Source organism: Strix uralensis, chromosome 4, assembly GCF_047716275.1.
Source record: "Strix uralensis isolate ZFMK-TIS-50842 chromosome 4, bStrUra1, whole genome shotgun sequence".
Classification (NCBI taxonomy): domain Eukaryota; kingdom Metazoa; phylum Chordata; class Aves; order Strigiformes; family Strigidae; genus Strix; species Strix uralensis.
Window position 1 is genome coordinate 93,051,596 of NC_133975.1, and position 24,475 is coordinate 93,076,070.

The 24,475-nt window shown below is 38.8% G+C and overlaps 1 protein-coding gene across 13 annotated transcripts in view; it reads left to right on the forward strand.

Annotated features, from left to right (window-relative positions):
* NUMB (NUMB endocytic adaptor protein) overlaps positions 1-24,475 on the forward strand; it is a 97,861-nt gene that overhangs the window by 45,434 nt on the left and 27,952 nt on the right. For all 13 annotated transcript variants that reach the window (XM_074867925.1, XM_074867924.1, XM_074867931.1 and 10 more), the window contains exon 2: positions 16,041-16,184. In XM_074867925.1, coding sequence (XP_074724026.1) covers positions 16,059-16,184 — 126 coding nt within the window. In that variant the 5' untranslated portion in view covers positions 16,041-16,058. The remainder of the gene's footprint in view (positions 1-16,040; positions 16,185-24,475) is intronic.

Genomic DNA, 24,475 nt, shown 5'->3' on the forward strand with positions numbered 1-24,475 from the left:
TTCTGGACTTAGGAAGGGAAGGCAGAGGGCACTGTTAAGAGTGGTGATCTATGAATGGAGTAGTTATGCTACAGTCACCTGCCAGAATAATAGAGTTTATTCAAGGTGCTTCTCAAATCAGTGGACCCTGTGACTAGTCACTGGTGAAGATAACACAGTTGTGACTTTTTTATGGTTGTGTGAATCTGGCAGCACAATATCCAGTGTCCTTTGCACCGAGTCCTTATCATGCCTGCCCTGCTGCTGGGTGTCAGCTGTTACATTGCAGGCATTTTTAGACTGCTTTCCTCTTCATCCTGTCTTTTGCTTCCAAGCTCAGTTGGCATCCCAGGAAGCAGCTGTCTTTTGTGAAAGTAAAGTGATGTGTTGCCATCTTGGTATGGAGAACAAGGCGCATCATTTCATCTACCAGCCTGGGCAGCAGCAGCATGATTTTCTACTTGCCCAGGCTGTAGAGCTCATACTGCTTCTATGTCAACCCCATTCATACCAGGAGTGAAACTTGTTTCTTGCCACTGCAGTCATCCATCCGTCCATCCATCGGCAGGCAATGCACAGTATGGCAATGGTAGAATCTGAATATGTTATTCAGAGGAAGCTCCTGCTGGTGAGGACTTGGTTCCTTTGATCTGCCGCTTGCCCTGTGCTGTGTCTGGTTTTGAGGAGTGACTGGTAGCAGCGTGCAGTGCTGCAGATGTGAAAGGCTGCTGATGGGTGCAGGATTTCAGGGTCATCGGGTGGTATTTCTGTCTGTGCTGAACTTGAAGCTTCATTGATTGCTCTGATGAACACGAGGCTCAGTGAGAATGAAGACAATTTTTCTGGTTGTTTCCGGTTTGACTTTTCTGTTCCTTTGCCAGGCAGTTTAAAGTTGGGAAGATGACAGCTAGTGTATGATTCAGGAGGCTACTGCAGCCATGTGGTTCTCCAGCACACATTACTTCTGGGCAGTGCACTTCTTGGCACTCTCTCTTTCTGCCGCCAAACTCTGTGTGTTGCAGTAGATGGTTGTAGCTGCTTTACTGTGGTGAACAACAGCTGATTTAAAAAGGTGAGACATCTGTGGATTTCACAGTTCCAGCCTGGCCAGCCTGGTGTGCTTGCTGAGGACTGTTGGCATCAGCAGAGCTGCTGAATTGCTACTTCTCGGCAGCCTTGCCTGCGCTCCAGTACTGACTCATGGGCAGACTCATTCCCCCTGGGAGAACATGACCTGCTACGTGGCTGTGGGACATGTTTAACCATCTGAAAGAGATGGAAGTGTGATCCTGTGTGTGATAAACAGGATCCTGTCTTACTTAAGATCATGGCAGGAGAGAGGTAATTTCTATACCAGTAACGTAACTAATGTGAGGACAGCTTCAGGGATCTGTATTCTCTGTACTTCTGTAGTTCAATGCAATGTTAATATTGGACTTTCTTCATGGATTTGAACAACAGAAACAAGAAAGCCAAGAGCTCAATTTGTTCGAATAATTAACATCTTTGTGTTTTTGTCCATATCTCAGCTGGCAGCTTATTTTAAATAAGGTTAATAGGTGCTCAGTTGCAGTACAATATGCAGTCTTTCTATAACTCTTACCTGGCCCTAGCTGACAAAATTTTCTTTACTGGTGGCTTGAGATATTTCTGACTTAATTCAGCAGATATTGCTTGTAACTATCCTTTCATTTGAAGCTTTTGCTGAAATAAAAGGCACTTCTTCATGCTCTTCTGCTGTTTTTCTTAAACTGACTATTTATTTGCAGATCAGGGCTAAAATAAACACAGTAGTTTAGAATCTCTTAGGTGGGAGAACTGTTCATGGCTAATGGCAAAACAGGAGTTTTGTGACTTTTTACGGGATTTTGGTATTTGTGAAAGAAGGCGATAGTCTTAGCTCCTTGTATAGATAAAACTGGGACCCTGAAAGGCAGCACTGTTAACTGTTAAAGTACTGTTGGTTAAACTTTGTCTCACTAATAAGTGTTCTGTATCTTCCTGCATTAAGAGTATGGGAATACTTCTTTGTTCTTAATTTCTAGATCCTACAGACAATTTCAGTGGAGGTTGTTTATTATGATGTGAAGGTTATTTTAAACTGTTGGTATTAGGATGCACATTGTGGCCTTTTCTTAAAATCCATTTTGAGATGTGAGTACAGCTTGTAAGGAAAACATACATGCAAAGGCTTGTTCTGGCTTTTATTCCATGTTTGTTTGTAGTTCTTGTCTGTATTGTAACAGAAAGTCCTTGCTGATCTTGAAAGAGATAATAAAACCTGTATGCTAACAGCTGGAATTAATATAGGGAAGAGAAAGCTAACAGAAAAAAGCTGAATTAAGATCCCAATATTTTGTGACCAGCAAGGTGTGGTACAGTAAGGCTGAATCCATTATATTCTAAGCCAGAGACTTGGCTTGTGTGCTAAATTACCATAGATTTAATTTTGACTAGAAGCTGAAATGCTGATGTGAATGCTTGCAGTGCAGTTAGTAGGTAAAGCAGTCTTAATAGTTTGGAACAGTCTGTCTCAGATGATGAAATGAGACTTTTTTTTTTCCCTCTGTACTAGAGGATGTTATATTGGACTAACTGGTTTAAATATTGTCTACAGGCTGAAATGAAGATCTCACTGTGGTGCTGGAAAGACCAAGTATTTTGACTAGGTTGTTACAGAATTGAACATATTGCTTCCATTTAATGTTTTCTTAAAATCTTCATTATCATGGAGGAATTTTCTAATTATTAATTTGATATTAGGCAAAAAGGGTGGAAACCATCTGTTTGGATGTCTACTGAGTTATTTAGAGAAATATGTTTTCATTGTCAGGTATACTTAAAGTAGGTTTGTGTAACTGAACTGTTTTTTCTCTCAGCTGGGTCTAATGGGAGTGTAAATAATCAGTCTGAATGTGGACCCCTGGATTTACAGACATCTCAAGCTGTATGTGATAACTCTCACTGAGTATGTGGATTCATAATATATTACTGCTAATCAGCAATAATGTGTTACTAATTTTAATGATCATAATGAAACCTGGTAACTTCTGTGAAAGGCAGTTTCAAAAAAATAGTTCCTGTGAGATTTTGTAGCAATAGCAGTTAAATTCCTATCTACTGCCTCCATAAAGACAAATGTTACTATCCATATAAGCAAAGGCTTTAAATGCCAAGCGATAGGAAGAGGGTGTAGGGAGGGAAGTATGCATCTGTTTATAAGAGCCAATCTAAAAAACTTGGCTTGGAGTTCTTCTGAAAAAAACCCAAACCTTAAAATGCAGTCTGATTGATTAGTCTTTTTATCCCTTCATTTTTTTGGAACAGAAAAATCCTCCACCCAGATCCTCCCCAATTCCATTTAGACACACGCACACACACCCCCCGATAATATGCAAACACTGAAATTAGAAGGTAAAAGGTTTGCACATAGGTCTGAAAAGCTTCAGGTCTGTTGCCACGAACAAGGGAAAATCTAGCCTTGGCTGGAGTTGCGGCTAGTTGATCTAATAGTGTAACAATTTCACATTGTGGGGTGGTTCTTTAAAAGAAGCACTTGAAATAATCAAAAAATCGATGGGCTTTTGAGGTGCAGGGAGGAAAGGACATAAGTTCTCAGTTAAAACCTTTTTTAGTCCAAATTGGACTTGACTTTATCATCTCTTTTTTTTTTTTGTTTCAGCCCATGGGTTCATATTTTTTTATATATCCATGTAGTCAAGGTTATAGCTTCGAGAGAGGGATTTTTGAGAGGGATTTTTAAGAAAAGTACTATTGCAGAACCTGAGAAAAAAAGGTAAGTCAGTCACCAAATCAACATATTCTTGTTACTATCGTATGAACGTTATGTTCTGGTAACTGATTCTATGACACTTGGTGTTGGGAATTTTTTGCTGCAAATTACGTAGATCAGGATTTTATGAAGTTAAATACTTTTAAAAGATACCTCTTTAGTTATATTGCTATATGTAATTTTCAAAATCACTGAGTAAGCGTGCCACTGAAGTTGTGCTTGGATCTTCTTAAGGCTTCATAGTAAGCAGATATGGGAAATGTTAGGCACAAAATGAAGTTTTGCATGCTGTTTGATCATAAGGAATACAAGTTGTGTATGTACAAAATTGTACCAGAAAGCTGGAATTCTGTTGGGGTACCCTGTTTAGACACTTCTCGTAGGGACTATGGTAACAGATTCCCTAAACATGTTGTGAGTTCTTCTGTGGGTGATGAAACATGGGGCTTGTATTAGACTCTGGGGAAGATGCAAAATATTTTTAAAGGTATTTAACTGATGGGGGAATTCAGAAAACATTGCATCCTGTGTGCTTAAAAGAATTTATAGCTTGTATCTGACTTTAAGCTAGCTTCTGATTTGATTATATTTGTGTAAAGCAAACAGATTCGGGAAATAATCCTGTTAGTTCCCGGTAATGTTTTGCAAAGAGCTATTAGGAGAAGAGAGTTATGGAACTCAAAACTTGCACTAGACAGGCGTACAAATGTTAATATTAATTCCTAATATAATGATAAGAAAATTTCTGTGAAGAAAAATTTGTTCTTCCAAGTCAACCACAGTGGCTGTGCTGGACACCAGAGCGAGTTCTTTAAGATTCTGCACATCCTTTATGTGGAAGTGAACTTTTCTATGTTGCTAGACTTATTGAGGGATGATCAAATGATTTTCCGATATTCTGACAGCCAGAAATAGTTACTGTATCTTTTCTCTAGGCTCATTTTTATTATCAGAACCTGCCATTTTCACAAAAGCTTGAGGCAAAGCCTTCACAATTTCACTTCATGAGTTATAAATTAATATTAAAAATGCCTTTTGTGGCACTCACCCTCCTCCTCCTGCATTGGCTGCAGTCAAAAATGTGGCTGATTTACTATGAACAAGGTAAAGAAAATGCACAGATAAAAGGATCTTAATCTTATTTATCTAACTGTTGGAGGATGGGAGCGAGTAAAATGTCTTGAATTGCCATATAACAGCTGTCAAGCAGTGACTGACTGAAGTGCTTGGGCCCACTGCAGTAATGGTGTAACAAGGAGTCATCTGTCGTTCTGTGAATGTATGAGCTAATTTCACATACTTCATGGCAGTTTAAGCTAACTTTCATTTTCTAATTGAGATTGACTAGTGCATACATGGCTTGTTGCCACAGTAATTCAAATTTTGTGAGCTATCTGGAACATACAAATTCATGCGCTGGTTTCAATTTAAATGTCTTGAGCTATAGAAGCTTCTGCTTCTGTGGGTTTGGGAGAAGGAGATCCTCACTACATGTAGTGAGCCAGCTCTTGGTGGTCCTGGTGTAGCTGGGTGCTGACAACTCCGCTGTGATGCTGTGACAGCTGTAACACAGGTGTTTGGCCAGCTGAACTGGTGGTGAAGGGAGACCAGCTTGTGAGTTATGCTGGTTCACAACAAGGGCTCCATAGCACAGTAATTCTCTCTGATACAGTCAGTGTTGGATCGTGAGGAAGAAATAGAAGGTTAAAGCAGAGATTAAATAAGCCTTCCCAGCTGGTCAGATTGGACTGGGTAATCTCCTGAGAGGGAGGCTGCACCTCCACTAGTTTCTAATAGCCTTTGGAAGTTTTGATCAAATAATTAAACTTTTTTTTTATCCTTTTAGATTTTAAATTTGTAAAACATCCCAGGGCAAGGAACTGTGCAAGTTAATTCTGTATCAGGAGAGAAATATTTTATTTTGAAACCTGGACTGCTAGAGAATTCCATTGCTTCTACACAATTTCTACAACGTAAGAACTGGAAAATCATCATTCGCTGTGCATTTTCTAATGCTTGAGATACTGTTTTTGTAGCTCTCGCCACCAGCAAATTGCTTTTCTGAGGTGAAGACCTTTGATGTATCTAATCTGTCCTTGAACAGAAGCTGTTCATGTAGTCCTAATTATCTTTGTTACCTTCCTGCACCTTTTCATTTTATTTCAGAAAGGGTATATTAACTACAAGAACTATGTGGTATTGAAGCTGAGTGCAGTCTGGTCTTATGCTGTGGCATCTTACTGGTTTTTCCTCTGCTCCTTTCATAATAATTTTTACTAGTTTGCTTATTCAACAGTTACATTTTTAGAGGACTGAATATGTGCTTTATGGTCTTTTCTAGATAATAGCTGTATTCATGTTCATCATTATTTATAGTTTAGCCATTCTCTTACCCTTCTTCCATGTGCTTTTCTCTGCTGTTTTTATTACAGAATAGTTTCTTCTTGTGAGATCCTCTTGTATCTCTAAAATCAGTTTAATCCAATCCAGAACACTTTGCATTAGCTGTAAACAGTCACTTAACTATTTGCATTTGAGATCCTATATAAATAAAATAAAAATTACTGTTTCCAGTGGAGAGCCCTGTGTAACTCCCCATTCTGTGTCTGAGCATGTATTATTCTTGTGGATTTACCTAGTGTGGTTTACCTAGTTTCTCTACTTGCTGACAGACTTGGCAGCACTACTATCCATTCCCAATGAAGACTTTTCATGAACCTGATACAAATTTATAGTTTGTTGTTCTAAATGCTTCTGGTATGTGGATGATATGGACTGGACTTCAAGGCTGCTGTGTGCCAGTGCAGAGCACTGCTGCTGGATCAGTTGTCCAAAATGCTGTGGCTTTCCCTTTTGTCTTGAGCATGATCATTGTATAGGAAACACTGCATAAAGCTTCAGTATGAATACATTTTTTAATCTTGCTAAAATGGATCCTCCGGGTAATCTTGTTTAGACTGCATGTTGGTTCCTGAAACACATGCTCTGGATCTGTAGCTTGTTTGTCTGCTGTTTCTGCTCTCAAGTACTTAAGATCTAGAACTAAAAATACAGGGTGTATTCATATGTTTCTGAACTCACAGTAAGTAGGTAATGATCAGGTCAGTAGCACAAAGGTATGATTGCTTGGTTTATATTTGACCTTTTGTACTCCTAAGCAGCAGGTGTTTGCTGTACTGGATACAATTCCGTGTCTACTCAAACATATTCAAAAATTTGGTTATAAAACACTCACAGATCGTACTGAAGTGACTCCAGTGTAAATACATCAGATTTGTGACTGGTTTACCAATAAAATATGCTTATTTTACTTGTAAAAGTTACTCTATTTTGATTTTGAAAATGCATTTCTTTTTATGAGATGTGATATATTTAAGTTAAGCTTGGGTTCTTGGATTTGGGTGATTAAAGGAAATCTATTTCCACTCTTTCAACCCTTTTTGTACTTTAATTTCTTTTCTAAATTCAGCATGTATTTGTAAAGATACCTTTTAAGCCCGAGATGTTCATGTTTGAAAACGGTTTCATTGTCTCAGATTTAACTGCCCTAAATGTAAATGATTCATTTGGAAATGGTGTGACTTGGTTAGTTAAAATTCTTCACATGCGTGCAGATGAGCTGCAAAGCAGAATTGCTTGAACTGCTTTCCACAAGGCACAGCTAGTGTTTCTTTAGAAAACTTTTGCTTGTTTTCAGTTATTATAGTTAGTATAATTCAACTCATCGCATAAAAACCTGCTTTTCACTAGTGACTGACAATCATTGCAGAGTATTTTTAGAGTGAGCCTATGAAACAAGGGGATTACTGCCTCGCATCTCTGCACTTCAACATTTTAGCGTATTGTATAGGACTGTAGTCAGAGTTTGCAGTCACTGTGGAGTCTGAATTGGGACATTTCCTTTAGAATAGTTGTTGATGGAGAAAACAAGACTTGCTTTCTTTTATTTGCAGAACTTCACAGGTTTGGGAGAGACAAGTGATTTCTCTTATGACTGTTAGAAAGAGCATTGCCTATCTTTAGGTATAACTGCTGCCTTGCAATAATCAAACTTGTATCTTTCTGACAGTTTGAGAGTCTGACTGTGGCTGCTGTGCTAGTACTTCTGTTACACACTGTTGTGGAATACTGAATACAGTATTTAATTGCTGCAGTCTGGGGATATTTGTTTGAAGAGTCTGGCCTATTTTACAAAATTCTAAGCTTTAGGACAGGGCTTCTGGTAGCTGAATGTTTTAGCCATGCAGTTGTTAACTGTGTATTGGAGTACAGTTCATGGATTTCATTTCCTGATATTTCACAAGCTATCTGCAATTTTTGTTTAACTCTTGTTTTTGCCACTACAATATTGCTGTCATAACATTTTTTTTTCCCCTTCTTCCACCATCATCTGTGGTGCAAAGAGTTGTCAAGTGCTCTGGAAACAGCTGTGGAGTGCTCACATGATATCTTAGCTCAGGTACAAGACAGCAAGAAATCTGATGGATTTGAGAGGATGGCTAGTACCTCACATTTTATGATGATAGTGCATCACAATTTCCAAGAACACTGGCAGAGATATTTATATTATCGTTACAGGCCTGACCTTTTTGGTCTTATATAAAGAGTTTAATGTTGCTGTTTCTGCAGTATGATCTAAATATTACTTTTACCACTGGAAGGTGAGTTTTCTACAGCTGATATGCTTGTTTCAGTAGTCTTTTTATTATGTATCCAACACTTATTTTTCTGCAGCAAGGAAAATCCCCTTAATTGAATTCTAAATAACAATAACAACAACAAAATTCATTTACTGGCTCAACAAACGAGCTCATGCTTCACCTTTATGTGTATTTTGACATCTTAGAATGCTTACTTGTAGTATTGTATTACTAGTTCTTAATTGGGTAATGAAAGGGTAAATGGGTTGGAAAGCCGTGTGGTGAATAATGTGGTTAGTCATCGGATTGCGCAAGCGGGACTGTTAATGTTTTAGTGAGCATGCTCATATGGTTACGTGCCTTCCTTTGCTTCAGTGTGACAGTGCTGGATTTAATTAGATTTTATGGGATCTAAACTTACAAAAAGGCTCAAAGTTCTGCATTCAAAATCTGACACGTGGGATGACCTTTTCTTCCTTAGAAGATAAGAGTACTCTGTGTTCTTGTGCTGGTGAATAATTGCAGAGAAGCTGTTGCAGGGCAACTGCAGCAAGTTTTGGCTAACCTTTACAGTAGGACTGGAGAGATAGGGCATTACATGTTTTTGTACTGTGTAAGTGGGAGAGGAGGGGAGACTGTTTGTTTAGCAGCAATGCTTAATAAGGATTTTTCAGAGAAGCAAAACTCCATTCTGGCAGCTTCCTAACAGACAGGGGCAGGCTATTTACCTTGGTGGCAATCAACTTGCTTTCCTAGCTTGCCTCTTTCTTATAAATGAAACATTCTTACCTTGTTGTCTTAAATTTAGATATTCAAACTGTGCATTAGAAAGGAAAATAGATCTAAATGGTTTGAACCACTTCTTTATATGTGTGCTTGTACTGCAGGTAAGCCAGACAAAACCAAATCTTTTCCCAAGAAAATGGCTCAAAACAAGCCTATTTCCTCTCTGATGTCCTAGTGTCCTGGTTATAGCCAAGATTTACAATAATGTTAAAGTGTCAACACTGAATTGAGTTTTAAAGGAAAAAGCAATGTGGAATACTCTTCTGAAATATGGAAGTGCAGGCTGTTTGTGTTTCCTGGTGCGGACCCTTGTGGATTTTGTAATAAAATTCAAATTTTGGTAATGCTAAAAAGCTGTTAGACTTGAGTCTTTGGACGGATGTGGCCAGGTTGTACTTGCACAAGAACTCAAAGCCACAGAGTTTTCTGAGGATACAGATCTTCACAGCCATGCTGGGGAATGCTTCTGGAGTGTTTTTCTAAGTAGGCTAGGCAAACACATTTTTTTCAATGAGATTTAGGTAATTTGCATGTCCTCTTAGGCCTGAAGTATCAGGTAACTTTGGCAGGAAAAACGTATCCTTATTGAGAAAGCTTTGATGTCAAGAAATGCGTGGTGTTTCTTAGGCGAAAAACACATTGGCGATGGATGAACTTGTTGCTCTGGGTTTCAGTCTCTGTTTGGCTTGGTCCATTTTTTGTTAGCAATATTAGGTTCATTTCACTGGGAGAGAGCATGTAGGAGCTGATAGTTGTGCAGCTGTTCTTACCTCACCTGTGTGTGGCCAGCAGGCAGTAGAGGTATGAATGAGACTTTTTTTTAAAATGACTTAGTCTGATTGTAACATGTTAATTGAATTAGTTTTATGTGGAGGCTTGTAAATTTTAGAATGATCCCTATAACACACTGTTCTTAAACCTGGATTTCCCTGCTGTTTGAAATGCATACTTCTAGGAATTTTATTGATGTGTCAATTTGGTCTACTCCTGGTGGTTCAGGCTTGCAGGAGGACTTGTACTGTAAAGCAGGATGGGGGGGGGGGGGGGGGGGGGGGGGATGAGAGTAGGGGGTATGTGTGTGTATACTGAAAAAGTAGCTGAACCAAAGACTTAAAATCAGCTTTTATCCTTTTCCATTGCAAGCAAAAAAGATACCACATAATTGAATGCAGATTAAATAACCATTGTGAAGGCTAGAGTTCAGAAGAAAGATAAAAATGTTTGTGCTGTTTTTTTGTCTAGTGTTGAAACTTTAAGTGGTTGTTTAGTGTGAAATTTGTAGTACCCCAGCCTAAAATCTAACCACTTAAATTTGTGAAAGCAATTCAGGTACCAATACTGTCCTTCTGCCCCACAGGTTCTTTAATTTGGATCACCCTGTAGCAGCAACTGGTACGCAAGAAACATTGATGCAAAATGTATGTATGTAAACTCCTGCAAGGCAAGCTAAGCTCCAAATTTGCATCACCTGGAGCTCCCACCTGATCTAACTTCAGTTAATGTGAAAGCTTACCCATCTCTCTCTGAAGGGTAAATTGCTGGCTTGTGCTCACTGAAGGGTAGAAGTGAACACATTCATACAGCAGAGCAGCTAACAAGACATGAATTAGCATGCTAGTTTATCTTGCAGTAATTTGTTCTGCAGCCATAACCTGATGATGCACAAAGCAATGAAGTCAAGAGTGCTTCAACCATCCACTTTTATCCAGTGTTGTTTCTGTCTTTGTGCTGCCTCTGAGTTGTCAGTGAACTGATATGGGTTAAAATGATACCATTTCAGGTGGTCAGAAAAATAACAGTGCCAAAGCTCTCCTTAAATTGGCTTTAGAGCTGTGTTTTCAAAGTATCCAAAATGTTTCAAGTTGCATAAAAATAAATGGCAACATAAATTTATAAAATCACTATGTGAATAACTTCTGTCTTTTGTAGATGCTTGTATGGTGCTTTGGGAACTGGTCTAATGTTTAGTCTCATTTAATCTCTTGGATTGCAAAAATGGTGGAGGTTTTCTTGTTTTGTGGGGTTTTTTGGTGGGTGGGGTTTTTTTTGGTTTGGTTTGTATTTTCATTTTGCTTCCAACCGGCATGACCATTCAGATGTTGATCTGTCTGCAGTTAGCGGCCTGGTAGAAATAACCTTGAAATGTAACAACCCAAAGTGGCTCTGTTTCCTTTTTTCTCCAGATCTCGGTGCTTTCAGCCTTTGTCACCAGTTTCTCTGATATAATGCTATGTTTTGCAATTTAACTAGATTTTGACTTTCCCGTCTTGACTTTTCACCATGTTTATCTTCCAATACTGTTTCTTGATTGTCCTCTCTCTGCACCCAAGCTGGATTTGGGGTTGTAAAGGTGAAAAGGAAATAGTGTCTTTGGTGGTTTGGTTTGTTCTTAGGGGTTTTTGAAATACTTTTAATTACAGGACAAAAATCAGTTGCTAGATATAAAAAAATCGGGGATGGATAACTTTCAGCCTACATAATCCCAAAACGGGAGTATAAAACTTTTTACAGTATCGGTGATGCTGCCAATTTAGTAGAAAATACCCTGCTAGCTTGTTACAGCCTGGGTTGGTGTCTCTTGTTGGGTCGGCAGGTATGCTATGCCTGTATGGAAATGCGAAGTGCACTGCAAAGAATTCAAGCAGCAAATGCTTGCTCATTTTTCTCTAGAACTCCTGTGCAGGGATTTTGAGCTCCAGACAAAATTAGTAGAAATTTCAGCACTTAATTGTTCCAGCACTTGGGCCACAACAACCCCCAGCAGCGCTACAGGCTTGGGGAGGAGTGGCTGGAGAGCTGCCAGTCAGAGAGGGACCTGGGGGGGTTGGTTGACAGCCAGCTGAACAGGAGCCAACAGTGTGCCCAGGTGGCCAAGAAGGCCAATGGTATCCTGGCTTGTATCAGAAACAGTGTGGCCAGCAGGGACAGGGAAGGGATCTTACCCCTGTACTCGGCACTGGTGAGGCCGCACCTTGATTACTGTGTTCAGTTTTGGGCCCCTCACTACAAAAAGGACAATGAATGACTCGAGCGTGTCCAGAGAAGGGCAATGAAGCTGGTGCAGCGTCTGGAGCACATGTCGTACGAGGAGCAGCTGAGGGAACTGGGGGTGTTTAGTCTGGAGAAGAGGAGGCTGAGGGGAGACCTCATTGCCCTCTATAACTACCTGAAAGGAGGTTGCAGAGAGCTGGGGATGAGTCTCTTTAACCAAGTAATAAGCGATAAGACAAGAGGTAATGGCCTCAAGTTGCGCCAGGGAAGGTTTAGACTGGATATTAGGAAGTGTTTCTTTACGGAACAGGTTGTTAGGCGTTGGAATGGGCTGCCCAGGGAGGTGGTGGGGTCCCCATCCCTGGAGGTGTTTAAGAGTCGGGTTGACATAGTGCTGAGGGATATGGTGTAGTTGGGAACTGTCAGTGTTAGGTCAATGGTTGGACTGGATGATCTTCAAGGTCTTTTCCAACCTAGATGATTCTGTGATTCTGTAGCAGTTCATGTGCTTCTCTCCTGAATCCTCAAATATGCAGCCTGTGTGAACTGTTTTACTTAATGCTTTCCCATCAGATGGCATTTCTAGTTATATTGGGCTGACAGGCACTTTACGAGCAAATTAGGTGTTTATAGGGCAAACTGTTTTGCAACCTACTTGAAATAGTCTGACACCTCAGAACATCCGAGTGTGGCATTTGGAGAAAGCACCCTGGTTGTCTCACCAGAAATTAATTTTGCTATTTGTCAGCATTTATATTAAATAGAATAAGCTATTTTTAAACCATTTGTTGCCAACATGACCTCAAAATTAGAACATGTAGGAAAATGGGTTTGGTTTTCAGTGAGAAGGAAATACTTTTGGGCAAAATGCCACTTCAGTTTCTCATAGGAAGTGTAGTTGAGGAACTCTTATTCTCATCCTCCCCTGTGGATTGAGATTCCTGGTCAGAATAAATCTCCAATAAGGTAACCAGTTTCATGGGCAAAAACAATGCTTCCTGGGAGGGGTCCAAGGAAATGCTCACATAAGTAAATGCTATGGTAAGGCAATTAGGCTGCCATTTCACAAGTGGTACAGTGGCTGTGTGCTGCTCTCTGTCCTTGTTTTGTTACTCACTGAAGCTTTTGAGATTCAGAGTTACCTTGAAAACTTTTCTGCAGGTTGTTTTTCACGTTTGTAGGTTTTGAAATTTCTACGAAGCGCTTTTTAGTTGATCATACTCAGAATACTGGTAGATGAGCCTTATTGCATCTATTTGTATCAGTTTAAAGAGTCTGCTGCCCTTTTGGCAGAACGGAGTATCTATGCCTGTTTCTCAGTCACTGGAGTGCAAGGTTGGGCAGCTGGGCTTTAAGCTATGTGCTGAATGCGATGAGCTTTGCACCGAAGCAGCTGGAGCCGTGGTTTTGCTCATCGTGCTGTGGCACTGCCAGCCTTCAGCGAGGACAAGAATGGGTGTCTGTCCTTGTGAGCTGAGGTGCTGTGTGGTGATTTGCCGTAGTACGTGCCACCTGTTCCAGGTGATTGAATGCCCCCCCCTCGAAATTCTGCTCACTTCAGACTGAGTGATGCGTAGACTTCTCTGTCTGCAGTTTGTAAAGCAAAATACATAACTAATACTGCCCTAATGCCTCTCTAAGCCTTAATGGAGAATAGAAGCCTTGCACCTCCTCTTAAGACTTCCAAAATTGCCTTTGCTCATTCAAAGATTTTTTTTTAAATGGCAGTAAGAAATGTGTATGTTTTTTATTTTACACACATTCTAATCTATAAATCCTACCAAGTAAATTCGAGAAAATATTTTATGTTGCTAGTTATGTCAGGCATTTTGCAGCTATGGAGGATTGAAGCTAACACTGCTGTATAACTAGATAATTGTGACTGAGAGTCCCTGAGCAACTTCCTATCCCTGCTTTTACACTGTTTGTTAGAGTTCATGGCTATTCTAGGTACATGCTCCTTCCAGGGACAGTCGTCTAGCCTTTGCCATACATCTCAACCCTTCGCTTCATTTGCAAGAGAGATTTGAATTGCTAGGAGTGCTCATCAAGCAGCTTTGAGTGCAGGTGTTTGCTGCAAAAGCAGAGTTTGGTCTGGCTTTCTGCTAATGTAAAAATACTTCAGGAATTATCCTTTATTCTGAAAGAATGCCCCGCAATGCTACAAGACCAGGCAGCATTGCATTCATCACTGAATTTGTGCATGTGAGCAGCATGATTATTTGCACTTCAGGTATTAACATCACCACATGTAAACTTCCCAGCTTTAGTGATATAGTGGTGTTTTCTTTGTCCGTGGGTATATCTTTAAATTATTACTTATTTTACAATATTGCTTTTAAATAGCTTAGGGAAAGACATAAGATTCTAGAGAAATGAGCCAATGCCATGCCCGTAAGATACAGTGAGAACTGACTTGCTTAATGACTTCGAGCTTGACGAGGAAAGTAACAGTTGCTGAAGGAGGATTTGGGGAGTCAGTGACATAACTCACACTTTAGCCATTCCAAATAACAAAAAGGTATGTCATGAGATATAAAACAATTTAATATTTTTAATTTTGCTGATCAGAATTAGTAGTGGTGGGCAGGGATTTTGTTATGCTTTTAATTTCTGACTTTTGTTAAGCTTTGAAAATGTTGCATTTGAATTTAAGCTTCTTAAATGTCAGATACCACAAACATGAATGTGTTGATTTTTCTCACCTATGTTGAATAGTTTTAACTGGAAGACACTAGTTCTTTTCAGAGTTTAAAATAGTGTTCAAACTGCGTTTAAAGCTGCTTTCATTCAAAGGCTACCTATTGACACCCATAAACATCTATATTCTGTAGTTTAGTTAATCTAATGGGAAATAAGTATATATAATCCAGTTAGATTTTGTTGCCTTGCATTCTGCATTTTTCCTATCCAAATGATATGTCATGGTTTTAAGATGGCGTCTTTTCCAGGATAGAAGAGCAATATCTCAAGAAGCCTTTCAGCATGTTTTCTATATTCCCTGTATTGATCCCATATGATTTTAGTTCTGTAGCTGAATATTGAGTCTTTTCATTAGTAGCACTTTCTCTAATAACTTCTTGGCTAGTTGTAGTTTGAATCTAGTAAAGGTGCACATGTCTAAAGTATAGGTTGGCTTGCATATATAGAAACTGATACGTAAGAGAATAGTGTATAAAAAAGCATCTAATTCTGGGCTTTGGAAGTGTAATTACAGAATGGTCTTCTCCCTTTGAAGAGATAAGACTATGTAATTGTTTAGAGATTTACCCAGGATGTGGTAGTCAATTAAGTGCATTTGTCATTTAAACATAAGAACTTTTACTGGTAGACTAAGCAAGGGCAGGGCTGTGCCCCTCAGTAAAAGCATGAACCTACCACTTGAACTTAAAGAACAGCACAAGCACCTGATTTTAGGATCAATCTTAGGGCTGTGAATCCTTGCCTTGCATGGGTGCCTTGGAAGCTTGTGCTGCTGGTGTCCTGCTTGGTTGCTGTAGGTAGGTGTTTAAATTCGGGGAGGCAGAATTTCATGTGCATCACTCTTCAGAGCTGCTCTGTCAGCTATTTTAGGTAACCTTATGCTCAGAGTAATAGTTATTCCTGGGTCTAATGCTTCAGTTCCTGTGGAAAGATACTAAGTAATGTGGATTTGTGTTTTCCACTTTGAAGTGAGTATCTATCTCTTTCTGGATCTATGCCCAAAATATTTTCCTTTCACAGGTACCCTCATTCATATTTGCAGAAGCTCAGATTTTTCACAGGGACGTTTGTCATGATAGTGGTTGACCCAAAGTGGCTAAACGTGTGTTTTGGTGCCTATTGGCAGTATTCTTTTTTTCTTCTTCTAGGACGTGAAAATCTGAGAAATGAACAAATTACGGCAAAGCTTTAGGAGAAAGAAAGATGTCTATGTCCCAGAGGCCAGTAGGCCTCATCAGTGGCAGACTGATGAAGAAGGCGTTCGTACTGGCAAGTGTAGCTTTCCTGTTAAGGTAAGAGTTTCTGCCTTTCTCTCGGACATCCATGAGGTACTCTTGCCATGAATTATTATTTGGGGTGTTTTGGCAAGCATAAGTCAGTGGCATGCTTCGTTACACACTGACCTATTTTACAGTCAGCTCTCATTGCAAGGGATGTGGCGCTTTTTTTAAAGCCAGATGACTCATGTAACGAATGCCTTGGAAAATCGCTGTCTGAGATATCCTACATTATTATCTAGTTGAAATAAATCATGTAGCTAGGCAGAGGAGTAATATAAAATTTGTCTTCATTTTTCTGGAAGAGCAGAAATGATAGACCTCTTGGATTGCATGGAAAGGTACTCAGTTCTCTGTTAAAAGTCTGCCTTGGTTAAAGTTGACTTGTAAGGTAAGCGTGGGTTGTGCTTGGAAAGGAATCCTTCCTCCCTTTTGAAAATTCAACACATTGCCAAGTAATACCTGGGTTTCCTTCCAGTGCTTGAGGTTATAAGCACTTGCTAATTTCTGAGTGTCTTCTGTGCTATAATTTTGTGTGTGTGCATATTACAGACTATTAATGCATGTCAAACTGAAATTACTTTTTGAATTCTGAGAACTCATTCTAGATTATCAGAGTATTATACATAGGTATTTTCTTTTGTCACCGTTTCTACGTCCCCTTTTTTAAAGAAACAATATTTTAAAAATTTTAGAATAATATTAATACTTAAGAAATGCAATAATAAAAGTAAATATGAAATTTAAGATGTCTTGTTGCATATGCTCCCCTTGTAATCAAAAGCTTTCTTCCTCAGGGCACACTAGTGCTAACTACAATAGCTTGTCAGCAGATGACAGTTACGGAAGGCTAACAGATTAAGTATCTGTGCACAAGGAAAACAGTCTATGGTTCTGGTACTGAAGAGCTTTTATTAGTTTTTGTCTGTATTGTGCTTAAAGTAATTCTGTCTGTTAGTTAAACAGGTGATGTTGCTAGGTGGAACTCTTGAAACTGGCTGTAATGTATTTTTGTAAAGCTGTGGGTATGTGCAGATATACAGTAAATCTGAGAACTTTCACACTAGGTTCATGTCCTACTTTACCCTACTATAGTTGTTTATGTGTGCTTTTACATATATCTAAGTGTATATAACATTTCTAGTTTGTTATGGTTGCTTGCTTATTTGTCTTTGTTTTATGTTAGTTTTTTGCTAGAAGGAAAGAACTGTAATCCAGTATTAAACAGAGATGGTGTTTTGCCAGAGCTTTGAAAGTGAGTGGCTGCTCTGTGGAAGCTCGAACTTTGATTAAGATTTAACACTGTCTAGGAGAGAACACAGCTGTTATCTTGAGGATCATTATTTTTTGATAATTTACCCGTTATTCAGGTTGAAAAGCAAAATGTTGAATTTCTAGCCATTTAGTTTGAGTAAAACTTTTTCAGTCCTTTACTGAACACAAGGGGTGTGAACCACTTTGTGCTGTTTAAAGACTGACTTTTTTTTTTTAACTCTCAGCCAGGACTTGCACTTATAATGACAAATGCTTCCTGTATTTAAATGAAGCATTCATCTATTCTAGGCACATGTATCCAAAGTCAAAAAAGGTTTTGGGCTATTCTGTGCTGAAGAGGCATTAGAAATGGATGAGTCTTTGCATCATCCTGTCATCACAATGGGACTTATTTACCCTTATTTGCCTACTTTATATTGGAACTCACTGAATTAATTTAATTTGTTCTTTGGAAAAAAATACTCTGAAGTAAACACATCTTTGCATATGTTTCTTGGTTTGGTCAGAATGTTAGACAATTAATATTTAAAGAATTTGCAGTTAGATGGAAACTTAAAATCAGAACAATCAGAGGCGTTTTAGCTTACCTGATTAGAATTTATCTTCCAAAATACTGTGCCTTGAGATAGGCAGTAGTGGAAATTTTTGTTAGGCTTGGGATGTAAAGTGGGTGTTAACTGGTGTTTAATAGATACAGACAGGAAGTATGCCATTGTGAGTGAATAAGATTAAACCAGATGTAGAGTCATCGTTTTAGTGGGTGGTACTATATTTTGCTTGCAAAAAGAATAGGACTTTGTGCTATTGAAGGAGAGTATCCTGTCACCCTGTTCTAGGGTATTATTTGGAAACTCATACATTCCAGGAAAAGTTTGCTGTCTCCTATGTCCTTAAATATCTGACGAGTGACTTCTCTTCCTGATGCTCCTCAATGGAGCAGAATAAACTGAGATATTTTGGGAAAAATGGTTAATGAGTAGGAATGCGTTCAAATCTGAAACGTGGTGAAAATATCTTCATTTTCTCAAAGTTCCTAAATAGGAGTTCCAGAGTGGTCTGTTGCCTGTAGTATAGCTGCTCAACCACAGTTTAATATGCTTCTGGGGCAGTTAGTCTGTCCTTATTCTTTATGGTTTGCCTTGCCCGCTCTCTAAAAACCATCAGCTGTAGTTCTTTGTAGCTCAGAGCATAGCTGAGTGGCAAGACTAGAGTCTGGCTTTTGCAGGGGTGATGAAGATTTTAGCTGGTGAAGACCTGAGAATTGTTAACAAATGTCTCTACAGCTGTCTTTAAGTTTTTCTGTATGAAAATGAAATCATGGAACTAATGTAGTAGCAGCCGTGTTGAGGGCTTTGTTTCTTCTAATGCTTGCTATTTTATTTAGGTGAGACTAACATTATTTTTCTGGAGAGAGGAGAAAAGTGCAAATGCAGAATAGGGAGCGTTTGCTCTCGATTTCTCTTGTCAAGGAGAAAGATCATGAAAGTTTGATGGGTGAAAGATATGTCACTCTCTTAAAGTAGTGTTAAGTTGGTTTGTTTTTTAACTTCTTGCCTTTGGGCATTTATATCTTGCCCAGAGTTGGGGTGTTTGTAGAGTGCTAGTACAGATTTATTCTTTTTTAGATATTACAGAACATGCGGAAGCACTTTGAAAGTCATGTTGCTAATAGGATTTCATCCTGCCTCCAGGCTTCATCTGTTAGTGTTGGACAGGGACTTTAGTAGCTTCTCATTCATTGTGCTTTGAGGATGCTGTACTGCAAACAGATTTAATGTTATTGAAAGGTTTTTGACGTTGGCACAGTTCTTGAAGCTCTTCCTGTGCTACATCCCCGGCTGATCCTTATTGTTACTTAAAGTCCATAAGTGTGCTGTTGAATTTTGAGCAAATCCGATTGATCTATGGATCATCTTCATTTTGGTAGGGAAGATGCTCTGTGGAAAGTATTGGCAAAATTCCTATTACATGATTGGTTTAAAATTCAGGGAATTGGAGTTGATGCGCAGTTGTTTCTCTCCAGTGCTGTGCTCATAAACTTGAAGGTTGTGATAATCCTGGGCAATAACACTTTGTTTTGTTTAACAGTGTGTGTTTTTCCACTAGTTGGAGTGGCTGTGTTTGTATGTAACCAGCTACTTATCATATTTTCTCAGTCATCTTTGTGTGTAGGATGTATTTACAGATTGCTCTTTGCTGCATTGGAAATCTAACCACACTTGAGGTGGTAATCTGACACGTTCAGAATAGGGTCTTGGAATGGCTACTGGCTTTCCTGTAGTGTTCTTCTGTGTATAAACAGTTTTGAATCCACGAAAGTTATGTTGAAGAGCCAGGATGCTAGAGCATATGACTGAATGGGTTTTTTGCACTCTACTGCATCAGCTGAGAGGCTGGTGCCTGTGTGTCAGCAAAGGTATGAAAAGAATGTTAAATTTGTGTTTAGGCAAGTGTGACTTGCACACTTTTGCTGTTCCATTGGGAAGGTAAAGGTATTGCTCTCCTAACTTCTGTGGTGTGGAGGCATGATACATTGCAGGTTTTATAGATGTACTCAGAGCTGCCCCGTTATCAAATGTGGCACTGTTAAAGCTGTTGGAAAATCTGTGCAGAAATATATTTTCAGGGGCGATTTCTCTTCCACTGTCCTAACAAACTAAGAAGTAACTACCATGTTTCAGTAGTGAATCTTCCCTCTGAGAGGAAAAACTGTGCCAGATATATGTAATATATAAGGGACTCAGATGGAGCATTGTATTCAGAAGTAGTTTATTCTAACATACATTACAGCTCTGTTTATCAGTGCTATATTTTTTACAATCTTTATACATCATAATTGCAAAAAATGAAATTGTCATACACATTTTCAAACTTGCTTTCTTGCTCCAGACGCTACCTCACTGAGAACATGCAGCTGTTCTATGTTTTAATGACTAAAATATTTGACACTAGGGCTTCTTTTGTCTGAAATGCCTTTTTGAATGTCCCTCTGGGTAAGAAGTTTTTATTCATACAAATGCACTTTAGAGTAACTGGCCTGTGAAATTTATATCAGAAAAATTAGGTCATTTCCCTCTACTTAACAGAACTAAGCAAACCAAACACTTGTAAGTTTTTGGTGGTTCTGACCAACTGGACATGTTAAACAGAATATTAACAGCTGATTTCTACCTGTGGTTCTAGAAGACACAACAGTCACATATATCTTGGATTAATTCAATTAGTTTAATTCTGCCACTTTCATGGTTTTGGTGGTCAGTCTCTTGAGCTTAATGCATCTAAGGCTACTCTTGCCTGTAGCCTGCAAGTTTACTTGCATTTTTTTTTTATTCCATTTATTCCAACTGGAAGACTAAAGATATTAGTGAAAAAAGTCCATGTGAAGAGTAACAAACCACATTTGCATTTTTGAATTTGAAGTCCAAGATTTGCTGCTGAGTGCCTGGTATCATGTGAGTTAGCCTTTCCACTGAATCTTGATTTCTGTGTTAGTGTTGACAAATAAAAATTGTATGGATACAGTTGTACATTCACACATACGAGAATTGACTTTTCAGAGTAAATACTCTTCAACTGTTTCCTGTCTAGCCCTTGCTTTGGGAGATGTTTGGAGTACAGTGTACTGCTCTGTATTCAAGCAGAGACAGAAAAAAAGGGAACAATGTGCACTGAGCCCTGTAGAATATCCTCACTGGGACCTGTGAGTGTTAGTTCTTATCCCTGGGGTCCCTGTGACCCAGCAGCATGTTACGCCATTAGGCCATACGTGGCCCTGCTGAAACTACTATCAGTAGGATGTAGGCCATTTCTGTCACTTTGCTGTGTGCTCTTGCACCACTTGTAGCTGTCCAGTTGTCCTCTTTAGTTTTGGAATTTATATATTGAGCTTTATTGCTTAATGTCAAATTTATAAATCTCATATTTAAAATAACTTCCTATTTTTAATCAGTTTATAAATACAGCTTGCATGCCATTCTGTCCCTCCAGATCAGAAAGACTGGTACTCAGCACAGGTAATGATGGCTTTTATGTCTTAAATGTACTTCTAGGTTGAAATAATAGTAGCTGTGTTAGAGTTTACTAGCATGTTGATGCTAAGTGCCTTTAAGTTAGGCATGTGATATTTTTGACTGAAAACTTGAGATGCTTGAATAGTCTTTGGAAACTATGTTAAGTATTTTTAAGAAGTTAATGTGACAAATCTGCTGATTTCTGAAATGTTGCACAGCCCTACACGTTAAATGCTACAAATCCCTACCTCTTAAGGCATGACCTGGTGTAAGCAATGAACAATAACTATTTCTATTGAATGCTAACCCAGCAGCAAGCAAAGGTACATTTTTAAAATCCTGCAGCATTTAACATCACAGGAAGAAAGCTTGAAGACAGCTAATTTTAAATGAATGGTGATTATAAAAGAAGGTATGAGACTTGCCTCTAATATATTCCTGTGCATTTTTGTCATGATTAAAAGGAGTGTAATGCAATCCCTAATCTTTAAACTTCTCATGTTTGTGTCCAACCCTTAGTTTTGTTTGAATAGCCTTGCAAACAAGAAGTTTTAAATGAAGCTTCTTACTCAGTTTTAAAACCCTCCTGTCTTTGGCCAAGGTCAAATTCTTAAATTGTTTAGTAAACTTCAAATTGTTTTAAAGATATCACTATTAATGTTTAGAGCCATAAAAATGATTTGGATGTCCTTGCAGAAATAGTTTTTTTAAATGCAATTTAGGTGTTGGAAATCAAAAAGTTTTCATTCGGTTATACTTTTTAATTCTGGGTGTGTTGGTTTTTAAAATTAGGGGATTTCCGGTGTCATAAATGGGAACTGAATTTTTTGCAGGACTAGAAGAAAAGGTACAATGTGCACCTGCGCAGTGTGTTTATAAAACTTTGTGCCATCAACACTTGATTTTCTTATTTTTTTTAAAGAAAATTTTGTATTTATTTACTCATGCTGAACTCCTGGAAAAGTAAGAATGACACATCAGAGCAAACAGTCGAAAATCTAAGTCTAACAGTACATATGTGAAGCTGTAATGGGGCTAGGGGAACAGTGGGTTTAAGCCTTATTAAGGGAAATTTAGGATAGGCATTAACAACAACAACTCAGCAAACCGACCTCCCTTTCTGACAGTGAGGTATGTGAGTTACAGTGTAGAAGGTCTACCCTATTGATCTCCAGTTACAGAAATGTCATAGTACTTCAAGGTTGGCTTCTGTGATGTAGATGTGGAAGTGGATCCTGCCTTCAGGCAAGTGCTGTCCTACATAACCTCCTGAGCTCCTTCTCTGCCTTGTTTTAGGGATTTGTGAGAATATGAAGAACATAGTATTTTTGTATCCTGTTGAGCTTTGCTACTTCAATAGTCCTAACTGGAAATGTGTGTTATTTCCTCACAGTGTTGTTTCCGTTCACACTGATAAATATGATATGAGAACCAATAAGTGAAATGCACAGCGTGGCTCTCAGGTGGGTGTGATGTAAAGAGACATGGAGAGCTACTGGTATAGATACTGGTTTTTTAGAGTTAGATTCTTTTGACGCACACTATTCAGAGACATTTAGAAGTCAGGGTGTTAAAGCTCCTGTTTAGGGGGATTTAACAGGTTGATGAGTCATTTTCATTTCTGGTGACTTAGGCAAGTGGAGAAAGTTGGACCCTAAGGACATGTGTAGCATTGTAACTAAACTGTAGATTTGACTAAGCAGAAATTAAGCTTTGTTTGTTGATGCTTAATCACGGAGTTTCTGTTGTCTGTACTTCTACAGCACTGTCTCAGCAAACACCTGTTTCAAACTGAAAAAAGCAGGAGCATGGGTATGAGAGCAGTATTGAACATTGGAATGTAAAGCTTACAGAAGTTAGTGGAAAAGTAGCTCAGCTTTAGGATGTATCTAGGCTTTCTGGATTTAAGCTTATGTCTAGTTGCAAGACAGCATTTCACTGTGAGACTGTGGAGCTCAAGCTTTAATTCTTGAGCAATACCAATTCCAGAAGCATATCTGCACATGCATGCCAAGCAGTCAGTCCTACTGTTACATGTAATACCCCAGTTGTAGAGAGAATGGTACTTACACAGAGGAAGAAAGAGGAATGTCACTGCCTCTAGGAAAAATACGAAGGAAATCATGGTGTGTTTCTCTCTCTATGGCAGCTAGTTCCCTAGCATGGGACACCTTGGCCAAGACTTACAGTAAACTCATTTCCTGTGTCCATTTAGTTTCAAGTGTAACCTGAGGAACCTAATCTGTTATTGCAAATAAAACAGCGAATGTGAACATCTGCTGATACAGAGGGTACTTCAGTGATTTGTGTAGCGTCATCTGTTTGGAAGAGAGACTGTAATAGCATATTACCAGGTTTGAACAAAGAAACCTGGCTTGAGTGAGTTGTTCTGGTGAAAGATCTTTCTTTTTGCCAGCTACTATTGTTGAACTTTGAAATTTTGAAAACTGAGTCAGCCAAGTGTCCGTGAAAGAAATGAAAAGAAAGAAAGAAATGATCAGGGCAGTATTTCTTGTACTAGAACATGGATGGTAGATCTGTTTTGTTTCTGACCTGATACATCAGCACTTGATGTTTTCTTAGGACCAATTTCAATAGCATGTATTTAGGGAAGGAGAGTAAGACGGCTTCACCAAAACCACTTGGTATGGTAACTTAAGTTGTTCATTTTTAGATGAAGTTGAAAAAAGTTTAAAATGTTGAAAAAATAAAGTTTCCGAAGCACTTTTCAAGTTCTCAGGTTTCAAGTTCTCAAGTTTTGCTGTGTGCCAGTTTAACTTGTTTCTGTGTTGATTGCTTTCTGTTTGACTCCAGACTGATGCTGAAAACCATCAGTGAAAGTGAACATAAAGCCCAGAGGTGAAGAGGGAAAGTGGAGTTTTTTATTACTTGCTGTACCATCATCTCATCTTTTTTTTCTGAAAATGTTAATATAAGCAATACTTATATTTAAAAATGTTTGTGTTAAGGGGTTCTCCAGCAGCCCCTGAAAGTCGTATATTTGGATTAGAGCTTTTATTT